The sequence below is a fragment of the Saimiri boliviensis genome, chromosome 3, assembly GCF_048565385.1.
Source record: "Saimiri boliviensis isolate mSaiBol1 chromosome 3, mSaiBol1.pri, whole genome shotgun sequence".
In the NCBI taxonomy this organism is placed as follows: Eukaryota; Metazoa; Chordata; class Mammalia; order Primates; family Cebidae; genus Saimiri; species Saimiri boliviensis.
In genome coordinates this window covers 80595646-80609197 of record NC_133451.1, presented here as the reverse complement: position 1 = coordinate 80609197, position 13552 = coordinate 80595646, and the positions used below count along the sequence as shown (strand labels likewise).

General features: G+C 37.6%; 1 protein-coding gene across 5 annotated transcripts in view; it reads right to left on the bottom strand.

Annotated features, from left to right (window-relative positions):
* Positions 1-13552, bottom strand: part of NUDT9 (nudix hydrolase 9) — a 37968-nt gene that overhangs the window by 11675 nt on the left and 12741 nt on the right. For all 5 annotated transcript variants that reach the window (XM_039468514.2, XM_039468511.2, XM_074396416.1 and 2 more), the window contains 2 exons: positions 10008-10103; positions 7081-7167 (listed from right to left, as the gene is read on the bottom strand). In XM_039468514.2, the coding sequence (XP_039324448.1) occupies positions 7081-7167; positions 10008-10103 (183 nt within the window). The remainder of the gene's footprint in view (positions 1-7080; positions 7168-10007; positions 10104-13552) is intronic.

The following is a 13552-nucleotide window of genomic DNA, read 5'->3' as shown; positions in this document are numbered from 1 at the left end:
GTGAGACTCCATCTCAAAAAAAAAAAAAAAAAAGATTTGCTTTTAACAGTTCACCCTGTGTTAACAGAAAAGCAGATTACATGACATAGTTTAGCTGGTGTCAAAGCAGTACTTTTTTTTGTGGCTAGAGGGGGACAGAGTCTTGCTTTATCACCAAGGCTGGAGTACAGTGGTGTAATCATAGTTCACTGTAACTTTAAATTCCTGGGCTCAAGCAATTCTCCTGCCTCAGCCTCCTGAGTACCAGGACTATAGGTGTAGGCCACCATGCCCAGCTAATTTTTTTTGTTGTTTTTTTAGTAGAGATGGGGTCTCCTGCTATGATGCCCAGCTGGTCTTGAATTCCTGGCCTCAAACCATCCTCCCACCTCGGCCTCCCAAAGTGCTGTGATTACAGGTATAAGCCACCACAGCTGGCCATGCTTCTCAATCTTTATGCCCTCTAATTTGATACACAACAACAACAAAAAATAACTCTATCCTTTTATTTTATATTTTAATTGAATTGCTTATGGGTTTTATAAAAAGTATCAAGGCAATGTTAATTTCAGAATACACTTTTTCTAACCACACCCTCTTTCCCAGAGATGATGATATTAATAAATCTCCCCTTCCCCTTTATCAACCTCCAGCCCAATTTTAAGAATTGTCCTAATGACCTCTTAGGAGGGAAAAAAAAAAAAAGACTTCCAATGCTAAGCCAAAAAAGCAAGTTTATGATCTAATCATTACTCTGGATGAAACCCAATGAAATATTACTTTGGATATGAACTTTCAGATTTCCTTATATAGCAGCTGACTACCACATCTACCATATCTAATTCCTCCCATGAAAGAACTTACAGTCTAACAATGCCTCTAAATTATAAGAAGGGTGATAACTGGATGAGTATATTAAATAGAAATGAAACAATAATTAGTGCAAGAGGGCACATCTGCTTTTAAAATGCCAGACAGAGGAATACATGAGCAAGAAACAAAGTCATAAAATAAAATAATGTGTTCAAGAAACTGAATGTTCAAACGGGGTCTAGCACCATGGGCATCAGTGAGGGAAAAGATAGGCCACAGAAGCGGGCCGAGGGCTTCTATGACAAGATTCATCTAATTTATCTACTTAGAGAGCCAGAGAATGTTTATAAGCAGGGTAAAGCCATAACCAATTTGTATTTTAAACAGCTCACTCACTTTGACAAAAGCATGCATGTTGGTCTGGAGGAAAGCAAGACTAGACTCAAGAAGACCAGCTGGGAGGCTACTGCTATGATCCAGGTAACAGATGATGGGGACAGGACGGAAGGCAGAGACAGTGAGAATGAAGACAGGACGGATTTTATTCTTATTTTCTAAAAGCCATTTAGGTAGCATTTATTATATATATATAACACTGTTCTAAGTGCATTCATGTATTTAATTTAAGCCTCAAAACAATCCTTTTATAAAATAGTTGTTTTGTTATCTTTATCTTACAGATACAGAAAAGTTAGATAACTTGCCCAAGACTGCAGTGTTAACAAGAGTATAAACAAAACTTTGAACCTGGGCAATCTGGTTCCAGAATCTATGTTCTTTTTCTTTTTGAGATTGAGTTTTACTCTTGTTGCCCAGGCTGGAGTGCAGTCATGCAATCTTGGTGACTCACTGCAAACTCCGCCTTCCAGTTTCAAGCGATTCTCCTGCCTGAGCCTCCTGAGTAGCTGGGATTACAGCACCCTCCACCACACCCAGCTTATTTTTGTATTTTTAGTAGAGACAGGGTTTCACCATGTTGGCCAGGCTGGTCTCGAACTCCTGACCTCATGATCTGCCCATCTTGGCCTCCCAAAGTGCTGGGATTACAGGCATGAGCCACCACACCCAGCCTACATCTTATATTCCATGCATTTCTTATATTCCCTGAATTTCTCAACAAGCACATTTGCAGAGAAGCGGAAAAAAGAAGAAAATCATTTTTTAAAATATTTGTTATATATTTTCATAAAGCATTTACGTCAGCACTGTGTAACAGAACGTTTTGTGATAATGAAAATGTTCTGTGGTGGTGGCTCATAACTATCATCCTAACATTTTGGTAGATTCTAGTTGGAAGACTGCTTGAGTCCAGGAGTTCAAGACCAGCCTGGGCAACATAGCAATACCCTGTCACACACACACACAAGTTCTAGATCTGTTCTTTTTAATAAGGTAGTCATTTGCCACACGTGGCTATTGAGTACAGGCATGAGCCACCGCCCCAGCCAGAATCTGTGTTCTTAATTACTATACTATCGACTTAAACTGAACAAGCAGAATGTTTATAATAATTAGATAAGAGTAAAGATAAGAAGGCAAATGATGGCTCTGTTCACTCATAAAGATTTAGTAGCACCTACTACACATCACATGCAAGGAGCTGGGAAAACAAAGACTCAATACAGCCATTGCTCTTCAGCCAGCCAGCCAGTTGTGGCTACAGAACAAGGATGAGAAACAGAAGAGAGAGATGCTGGCCAGGTGTGGTGGTTCCTGCCTAAAATCCTAGCACTTTGGGAGGCTGAGGTGGGAGAACTGCTTGAGCTCAGGAGTTTGAGACCAGCCAGGGTAACAGAGGGAGACCACATCTCAAGAAAAAAAAAAAAAAGAGAGAGAGAGAGAGAGAGAAAGAGAGAGAGAGAGAGAGAGAGAGAGATGCTGCTGGGGAGAAGGTAGGACCAGAAAGATTATGAACAGCTTGCGTATGTTCTCAGATTTTATTCGGAAGGGACCCATGTATGGATTTTAAGCAGAGTAGTTTCTTGCTATGCTATTTATTGTATTAAATACATTATCATCAATTTCAAAACAAAATTCCTTGTTCTAACCGAACTAATATATCATTTTACCTGATGAACCTAGTGAACATTTACTGAATATCAATGATATTTCTACGCCCTATTACTATTCCCTCCCCAGTTCTAATAGTATACACCGTCCTGTCTTTAACCAAAAGTGAATAGAAAATGATACTGTCATCAATTATTTGACAAGAATTTATTCACAATAATATATTCACACTTCCCAACTCGTTTTGACTCTAAAGGCTTTGCAACTTTTGATAATTATACCTAGATAATCTCTAGGAGAGAAACCTGGAAATCTGAAATTTTGGCACTTGCCCTGGAGATTCTGAACTAAAAAGTTTATGAAATCCTGAACAATGCTGTTTTGAATCATGAAGTGCATACCTGAAAGAAAGGCAGGTGGAATCTTTGTTCTGAAAGTGCCTGAGTGATTCTTAGGATTACTCATCAGTGGTGTAATAGAAAAAGCACAATATTTAAAGCTACTTACTCCTCATTCAAAAGTCAGATCTACAACATTTAGGCAAGTCGCTTAATCCCAGTTAGTCTCTATTTTCAAATCCTCAAGACAGATATATCAATACCTACTTAGAGGGGCTTTTGTGAGAAACAGAAAAACTAATGATAGCACTGACAAGATCCCTATAATAGACTAGTCAAGAAGTAGAATACTTTCAACAATTCTTCTAAGGTTTGACTCTTTGTTCAACATCTTTCATTCTTCTCTCTTCCATTTCTGCTACCTCTCAGCTATTTAGAGGAACTCATCAATTTATTAGTTAATGCATTATAATTATTATAAATTAATGCATTATTGAGATAACAAAGAACATCAACCTCAGAGTACAGTTGAAAGCTAGACACTGCCACCTGTGGGCTCTCTTATAGCCTTGGACCATCTCTAAGCTGTCAGTTCTCTTATCTGTATGACAGAGCTAAGTTCAAAAAGCCTTACCATTTCAAAACAACTTGAAACACAATCACCATGTCTATTCCCAGCCACTATTTGGTCCACCATAGATAAAGATAAGTTAACTAGATTCTAACTTTCAAGTCTCTGGCTTCCCTTTTCTGCTTCTTGTCCCCTTACTGGCATTACATTCCTGTTCCAAACATTTCATACCTTCCTGGTTTGGGCCAGCTTCACCAAAATCAGAAACTAACACTGCCATCAATTTTTTTTTTACTAACTCTTTCCATCTCATTTAAACCATAAAGGTTCAAAAGGTACATGGATGGATAGGTAGGTTGATCAGTAGTTAAGTAGGTAGGTTGATGGGTGAGTAAGTGGATAGATGGATGGAGGGAAGATAAAATGTGGGGTTGGATAAAGATCCTTTTTGGCAGAGAAGTCCAGTAAGAAAATAAGACCAGGTAAGTATGGGTGCCTCTTCCGGTAACTTGGGAAAAAAAAAAAAAAAACTGCTTTCTAGGGTTACACTATCATATCATTATTATATCTCAGACCAAAGAAAAACAGTCTCCTTGAAGAAAGGCCCCCAAAATATCAAAACTAAAAAAGTAACAATAGAGTATATTTGCATTATTTAAAGAAAGAAAGTGAAATTCCATGTGAGGAGAGAGATGGTCAATGAAGAAGTTCTAAAAGTAAAAAAATAAAAATTAAAAGGATGACAAATATGACAATATTTCAGATACATTAGAAAGATGATTCCTGTGGAGACTGCTCAATCCATCTAAACATTAGATTCACTGACCTGCTTAATTCTGATTCATGCTCACAAAGAGACCTGAATATGATTTGGCTTGCCAGATAGGTCTGCCTGGGAAGAGAATGCATCTCCCCTGTTCTGAAACCTTCAATAGCTCTAGTCGATACTCCTAACTTTGGCATTTAAAATTCTCCACCATAGGCTGGGACCAGTGGCTCATGCCTGCAATCCCAACACTTTGGGAGGCTGAGGTGGACAGGTCATCTGAGGTCAGGAGTTCGAGATCAGCATGGCTAATAAGGTGAAACCCTGTTTATACTAAAAATACAAAAAAAAATTAACTGGGCATGGTGGCAGGTGCCTGTAATCCCAGCTACTTAGGAGGCTGAGGCAAGAGAATCGCTTGAACCCGGGAGGTGGCGGTTGCAGTGAGCCAAAATTGCACCATTGCACTCTGGCTTGAACAATAAAAGCAAAAGTCTGTCTCAAAAAAAAAAAAAAAAAAAAAAAAAAAAAATCTCCACAATAAAACTGCACAAAAATTAATTTTAAGTTTCATTTTTCACCCACTACTCTCCTACAAGAATATTCTGTTTCAACCAAGCTAGTCACTACTCAGATATTACTAGAGACCCTTTCCTTAGGCTTCCTGCTGTCTCCCTACCCAAGGCTCAAATTGGGCTCAAATCAACCTGCTTTATGCTGCCTTTCTTGGGTGCTCCAGTTTACCACAGTCACACCCCACATCTAATCTTCTAATCTTCTAAAGCATCCTGAATCACTCATATTACTTGATCATATTTAACATGTTTTCTTACTTCATATTTTCCATCTTGCAAATAAAGCCATAGCTCTTCAGTGACAGACAACCAACTTAGGATTCTTAGATTTTTTTATATCCTCTAAAGTGCCTACTAAACACTGAGAACAAATAGATATTCAATAATAGATGCACAAACAGAATTAACCTTCTTTACATAATGCCTAACCTACTCATATAAGTACAGCTTTATACTTATATCACATCACTATCATTTTAAATAAAGTCCCTTAAAAATAAAAATTACATATACATCTGCATGTATATTTATGTATATATACATGTGTGGGCGTGTGTGTCTAGTCATGTGTCATATAACGATGTTTTGGTCAATAACAGATCACATATGCAATGGTGGTCCCATAAGATGATGATGGAGCTGAAACATTCCTATCACCTAGTGATGTCATAGCCATTGTTAACATCCTAACCCAATGCGTTATCACATGCTTGTGCTAATGCTAATGTAAACAAACCTACTGCACTGCCAGTCATAAGTACAATTCCATACAGTACATAATACTTGATAATAAGTGACTATGTTACTGGCTTATGTATTTTCTATACCATACCTTTTATCATTAAAGTATATTCCTTCTACTTATTTTAAAAAAAAAAAAAGTTAACTGTAAAACAGCCTCAGGCAGGTCCTTCAGGAGGTACTCAAGAGGAAGGCATTATTATCAGAGGAGATGACAGCTCCATGCGTACTACTGCCCCTGACAACTTTCCAGTGGGACAAGATGTGGAAGTGGAAAACAGGGATATTGATGATCCTGACCTTGTGTAGGCCTAGGCTAATATGTGTATTTGTGTCTTAGTTTTTAATAAAAACTTTAAAAAATCTTTCTAATTTAAAAAAGCTCACAGAATAAAGATATAATAAAAAACGATTTTTGTGCAATTCCACAATGTGTGTTTTAAGTTAAGTGTTATAAAAAAGTCAAAAAGGTTTAAAATTTTTAAAGTTTAAAAAGTAAAAAAGTTACAGTAAGCTAAGGTCAGTTTATTATTAAAAGAAAAATATTTTGTATAAATTTGGTGTAGCCTAATTATGCAGTGTTTTTGTCTACAATAGTGGACAGTAATGTCTCAGGCTTTCATGCTGACTTACCACTCACTCTGACTGACCTAGATCAACTTCCAGTCCTACAAGCTCCATGCAGGTTAAGTGCCCAAAACAGGTGTATGGTTTTTGTTTTTGTTTTTGTTTTTTTTTCAAGGTGGGGTTTCACCATGTTGGTCAGGCTGGTCTTGAACTCCTGACCTCAGGTGATCCGCCCGCCTTGGCCTCCAAAGTGCTTGGATTACAGGCGTGAGCCACTACGCCTGGCCAGTTTTTATATTTTATATCATATTTTTATCTACTTTTCCTATGTTTAGATATACAAACACAATTGTTTAACAGTTGCCTACAGTATTCAATACAGTAACATGCTGTACAGGTTTTTAGCCTAAGAGCAATAGGTTATAGCATACAGCACAGGTGTATACTACTTAAATAATTGTACCTACACAATCCAGGTTTATGTAAATATACTCTCTGATGTTCACACAACAAGAAAATCACCTAACAATGCGTTTCTCAGAACGTGTCCTCATTGTTAAGCAATACATGACTGTATATACGCATATATATACAAATACACATACATACATATGTATACACACAGAGGTATACATATATACACACATTAGCCACAGTCTGCATTTTTCCTATCACTTAGCTCTTCGTTACTGATATATACATGTATGTTTTGGTTCTTACCTGGTTATAATGGGATCTGCAGCATGATTTGGGCCCCATCGCCCCAAAAGCCCCCGGCCAACCAGTCCAGTCCGTCCCGCAGGATTTCTAGGAAAACAAAAAAGCATAAAATCAATGTGTCCATCTTTTTAACCTGATTTGATAAAACCCAAAGGAAGGGGATACAAGCAGTAAGACAGAACTAATATGTCCTCACAAATCCAATAGTACTATCACATATCCGGTGCTGAAATCACGTATTTCATAACACTGCTATTTAATTTTTCTTTTGTGCATGTGCTTAAGCTTTAAACTTGATCCAGAAAGTAGTTCTCATACCCGAAGTGGTTCTACAATGTAATGATTTGTTTCAGTTTTCACCTGTTCACCTAAATTCAAACTAGAACCTTACTGGATTCTTTTGGAAAATCCACATCTCTCTTCACTTTCTCATCATTCTCATTTCCTACTCTACTATCCTACAACCCTTCCCATTAAAGTTGTTTCTGTTGCATTAAGTACAGTTTTCCTGAATTTTTGGATTTTTATCATCAATAATATATATTTTATACCATATAACAAGTATTAGTATTACCATTTCATAGATTTCAAGTATACTAAAATACAATTTTATAAAAATGCCAACTATATATCCTGATGCCACAACCCAGTGTTAAAAATTTGTGAGATAAACCTAGCAAGACTCATGCCTATGTTATTTTATATCAGTAAATATTCTTTAATTGTTCAACTTTCATTATGTACTACTAAGATATTCTAACGTGTAATTCTACTTAATGACTCTGTATCTCTGGCCCTCCTATTCTATGAAAGCAAATAAACAACTTGCCAAAATTTCCTTTTTTGCTATATCTTTTGATTCTTTCTTCCCAGTGACTGTTATTAAAATTGAATGAATTTTGATGTTGTTTTTGTACTAGACTCAGAAATATTTCAGCAAGACATGCAAATAGCAACAGAAAGAAAAGACAAGACACCTACCCCACTGACAATAATTCTTTTCTAATTCACAGAAGGAGGGGTAGAGTGGCCAGCAACCATATTTTATTCCATGTAACTACACATCCCTGAACACAAGTGATCAAAGTCAACACTAAGAGACAGAATGTCAGTTTTTATAGATGACCAAGACTGTAACTCGTAAACAAGAAACTGGAATAGACACATAGATTATATTATAGCCTGAAAAGCACTATGGTTATTTGCAAAGAAAGAGTAATAAGTCAACAATATAGAGGAAAGCATAGATGAGGCAGAGAGAGATTGGTGATGGATTCTGAATTCCATCTTTTCTAAAGTTAGCTGCATTTTTGTTTCGAGCTCCTTGAGACACTCCTATAGCCTTCAAATAAATTTTACTTTTGCTCAGGCAAGCTAAAGTTAGTTTCTATTAGTCAAAGAGACTTGATTAAAAGAACAATCTATCTTGGATTTCCATCTATATATCTTATCTATATTTTCATATATTTTATCTTTTTATAACTGTATTCATAAAAGCACCTAAGGAGTAAGTCAAATGCAAGGAGAATTTGACTTAAAAAGACTCAGTAACATAGGAATGGGAGTAAGTTAGACCAAAGAAAGAACTTAGCAAAACTGAAGGACCAGGGTGCGATGAGAGGAGTACTACCATTGCTTTGTCTTAGAGGAACCAAGAACACAAAGTGCAACATTTTTGTAAGGTGATAACCACGATTTCAAATCTGTGATCCTTCTTTGGTTTATTTGGTACATGCTAATTTTTGTATTTCTTTCTAACTTTTTAATATGGTTTGGCTCTGTGTCCCCACCCAAACCTCATCTCAAATTGAAATTCTCATAAATTGAGGGCAGAATCTGGTTGGAGGTGATTGGATAGTGGGGGCGGTTTCCCCATGCTGTTCTCGTGATAGTGAGTTCTCATAAGATCTGATAGGGTTTTTCGGTTTTTTGAGATGGAGTCTCGCTCTGCTGCCCAGGCTGGAGTGCAATGGCACAATTTTGGCTCACTGCAACCTCTGCCTCCCAGGTTCAAGCAATTCTCCTGCCTCAGCCTCCCAAGTAGCTAAAATTACAGGCACCCACCACCACACCCAGCTAATTTTTGTATTTTTAGTAGAGATGGGGTGTTGCCATGTTGACCAGGCTGGCCTCAAACTCCTGACCTCAGGTGATCCACCCACCTCAGCCTCCAAAAGTGCTGGGATTACAGGTGTAAGCCACGGAGCCCAGCCAATCTGATGGTTTTATAAGGGGCTCTTCCCACTTCGCTTGTTCACTCTCTGTCATCTGCTGCCATGTAAGATGTACCTTTGCTTCTCTCTCGCCTCCGCCATGATCGTTAAGTTTCCTGAGGCCTCTCTGGCCATACCAAACTGTAAGTCGATTAAACCTTTTTCCCTCATAAATTGCCCAGTCTTGGGTATGTCTTTATAGCAGTATAAGAACAGACTAATACATTTTTATAATGTCTTCTTAAGAAAAACGGATAATTTTTGAGTTGTATAGAAAAATCATTTTTTAAAAAGTGGAGAAAGACCCTTGATGTTAAATTATTGGGTTATCTTTATTTTTACTATTACATGTTTGGATAAATTCTTACTTTCAGATACTATACCATTTAATAAATGTCTGATGAACAACTTTAAATCCTTTCTGTTAATGTATTCATTAATTATTTCTATTTTCAAGAAAGAATTACAAAAAGATGCATTCACATGCTGCCTCTGCCATTTACTAGCTGTATACAAATTGCTTATACTCTTTCCTTATCTGTAAAACAGAATTAAAAATATCCACCAACAGGGTTATTGTGCACATTTAATTACATTATATATGTAAATAAATCTGTACAACATCTGGCACATACAAGGATTTTATAAACATGAACTATCTTTTCTACTTTTTGGTGACTCGTTATTGTAAGACTCTTTACTACCAGTACCTACCTCGGTCTTCCATTTTCAATCTCATACAGGCCATTCTGGCTCTTTCTCTCAACATGTCCATCCTTTTCGTTAAACTTGGGAGAAAAATTACTTTCACTGTAATGAGAATAGCAATGTAAAATAAGAAAGAATTCAAAACTACTAACAGCTTAATAATGCAAATCAATCTGTTATCTATAAGTCTTAAAACAATTAATTTCTAAAGGTTAGTTTGTTTTTTTTTCCCCCACAAATCCATCTTATTCCTTCAAAACAATTTTTTTTTTTTTTTTTTGAGACAGAGTCTTGCTCTGTTGCCAGGCTGGAGTGCAGTGGCACAATCTCAGCTCACTGCAACCTCCGCCTTCCGGATTCAAGTGATTCTCCTGCCTCAGCCTCCCAAGTAGCTGGGACTACAGGCATGCACCATCATGCCCAGCTAATTTTTGTATCTGTAGTATAGACAGAATTTCACCATGTTGGCCAGGATGGTCTAAATCTCTTGACCTCATGATCAGCCTGCCTCGGCCTCCCAAATCCTGGGATTACAGGCATGAGCCACCATGCCCAGCCCCTTCAAAACAATTTTTAGGGGAAAAAAAAGTTTTAACCAAAACACCATATATATACATATATATATATTTTTTTTTAATTGCATTTTAGGTTTTGGGGTACATGTGAAGAACATGCAAGATTGTTGCATAAGTACACACATGGCAGTATGGTTTGCTGCCTTCCTCCCCCTCACCTGTATCTTGTCATTTCTCCCCATGCTATCTCTTCCCACCTCCCCACTCCCCCATCCCTCCCCCATTTCCCCCTAATGGACCCCAGTGTGTAGTGCTCCCCTCCCTGTGTCCATGTGTTCTCATTGTTCAACACCCACCTACGAGTGAGAACATGTGGTGTTTGATTTTCTGCTCTTGTGTCAGTTTGCTAAGAATGATGGTTTCCAGGTTCATCCATGTCCCTACAAAGGACGCTAACTCATCGTTTTTGATGGCTGCGTAATATTCCACCAAAACACCATATATTATAAACACATATATTATTATTAAACTTATTAACCCCTCTGAAAGGGACTACCAGCAGAAGCACTGGAGCTCCTACCACATGCTACAAAAAGGCCTATTAGCAAGAAGGAATTGTTTGTGGGCACATTATGAAAACTATTCCAAAAATAAGATTGCAAGGTAAGATTACTTCTAATGATGTTTCTACTGTTTCAAAATAATTTAAATTTCTTCAAATGCACACTGATTAGTATTTTTATCAGAGTAAACCCATGAAGCAGTGAATCTGCCTCACAAACTGCATAATAAATACAATGTAAATTAAAAACAGACATACTATGCTGGAAATGTTCTAGATCGTGATCTGGGTGTTGGTTACAGAGCTATATAAATGTAAAATTTTACTGAGCTGCACACCTTCACATGTAAGAAATGTGCACTTTACTATATTTATATCATGTCATAACAAAAAAATTTTATTTTTTATTTATATATTTTATTTCTTTTTTCTTCTTTCTTTTGAAATGGAGTCTCATTCTGTAGGCCAGGCTGGAGTGCAATGACATGATCTTAGCTCACTGCAACCTCCACCAACCAGGATCAAGCGAATTTCCTGCCTTAGTCTGCCAAGTAGCTGGGATTATAGGCACATGCCACCACATGCAGCTACTTTTTTATATTTTTGGTAAATACAGGGTTTCACCATGTTGGCCAGGATGGTCACAAACTCCTGACTTCAAGTGATCTGCCTGCCTCAGCGTCCCAAAGGGCTGGGATTACAGGCATGAGCCACTGTGCCTGGCACAACAAAAAAATTTTTTAACAGATATAACTAAATTACTTTCCTCACCACTATAAAATCGCTGCCATGGCCGGGCGCAGTGGCTCAAGCCTGTAATCCCAGCACTTTGGGAGGCCTAGGCAGGTGGATCACGAGGTCAAGAGATCGAGACCATCCTGGTCAACAAGGTGAAATCCTGTCCCTACTAAAAATACAAAAAATTAGCTAGGCATGGTGGTGCGTGCCTGTAATCCCAGCTACTCAGGAGGCTGAGACAGGAGAATAGCCTGAACCCAGGAGGCGGAGGTTGCGGTGAGCCGAGATCGCGCCATTGCACTCCAGCCTGGGTAACAAGAGCGAAACTCCATCTCAAAAATAAATAAATAAATAAATAAATAAAATAAAATAAAATAAAATAAAATCGCTGCCATAATTGCAGTGACGGTGAATAAAGAGTTATGAAATACTAAACAGTTCATGGGCAGTTCTGACACAGGTTTCACTTTTTTCTTGTTTTGATTCCAGTGAGCGAGCAAAGAAATATCTGTGGTCTGCTGGGGAATAATGTCAAGTTTGAATGATCCATACATTTTCTTAAGACTTCTAGGCAATCTGCCACCTAACATGCAAATAAAAAGAATTAAATGATTAAAAAACTATGAAATTGTAAAACCAGAGTTGCAATGCCTTTGGGATTCTAGAGATTCACCCCTTAAAGAAAAAATCACCAGACATGCTGGCTCACGCCCGTAATCCCAGCACTTTGGGAGGCCAAGGCAGAAAGATCACTTGAGCTCAGGAGTTCAAGACTAGACTGGCCAATACAATGAGAATTCATCTCTGCTAAAAATTTAAAAGTTAGCCAGGCATGGTAGAACATGCCTGTAGTCCCAGCTGCTTGGGAGGCTGAAGTGGGAGTATCACTTGAGCCCAGGAGATGAAGGCTGCAGTGAGCTATGATCACACCACTACACTCCACCCTGGGTTACAGAGTAAGACTTTATCTCAAAAAAAGAAAGAAAAAAAGAAAAGAAAAGGAACAAAAGGAACATAAAGGGGTGGGAAAAATGGGGAGACATTGGTCAAAGGGTACAAAGTTTCAGTTATACAAAATGAGTATGTTCTAGAGATCTAATGTACAGTGTGGTGACTACAGTTAATAATGTTAACAGTGAGACCCCATATCTACTTAAAAAATAAAATAAAATTAGCCAAGCATGGTGGAACATGCCCATAGTCCTAGCTACTCGGGTGGCTGAGGCAAGAGAATCACCTGAGCTCAAGAGTTTAAGGTTAGAGCAAGCTATGACCACACCACTGTACTCCAGCCTGGGTGACAGAGAGAGTACCAGTCTTGAAAATAACAATGATATAGTACTGGATTCTTGAAACTTGCTTAGAGTAGATCTCAAATGTTCTTACTATACACACAAAAAAGGTAACCACGTAAGGTATAATTTTAATTGGCATAATTGCAATAATCATTTCACAATGTATTCATATATATATATAAATATTAAATTATATACCTTATATATAATTGTTATTTGTCAATTATACAACAATAAAGCTAGAAAAATAAACATAAACATAAAATGTTAATGTGGCACTTCTATGAATTTAGTGAGAGCCGTTTCTCTCTCATTCTTCCCTCTCTCCCCTTTATCCATCTCTTTTCTATTTTTTCACACTGGTTTATCAACATCCTGTTCTTAGTAACCTGGAAAATGTTCTGAAAAATATTTTCACAAGTCTAGCTATTTTGGAAAATA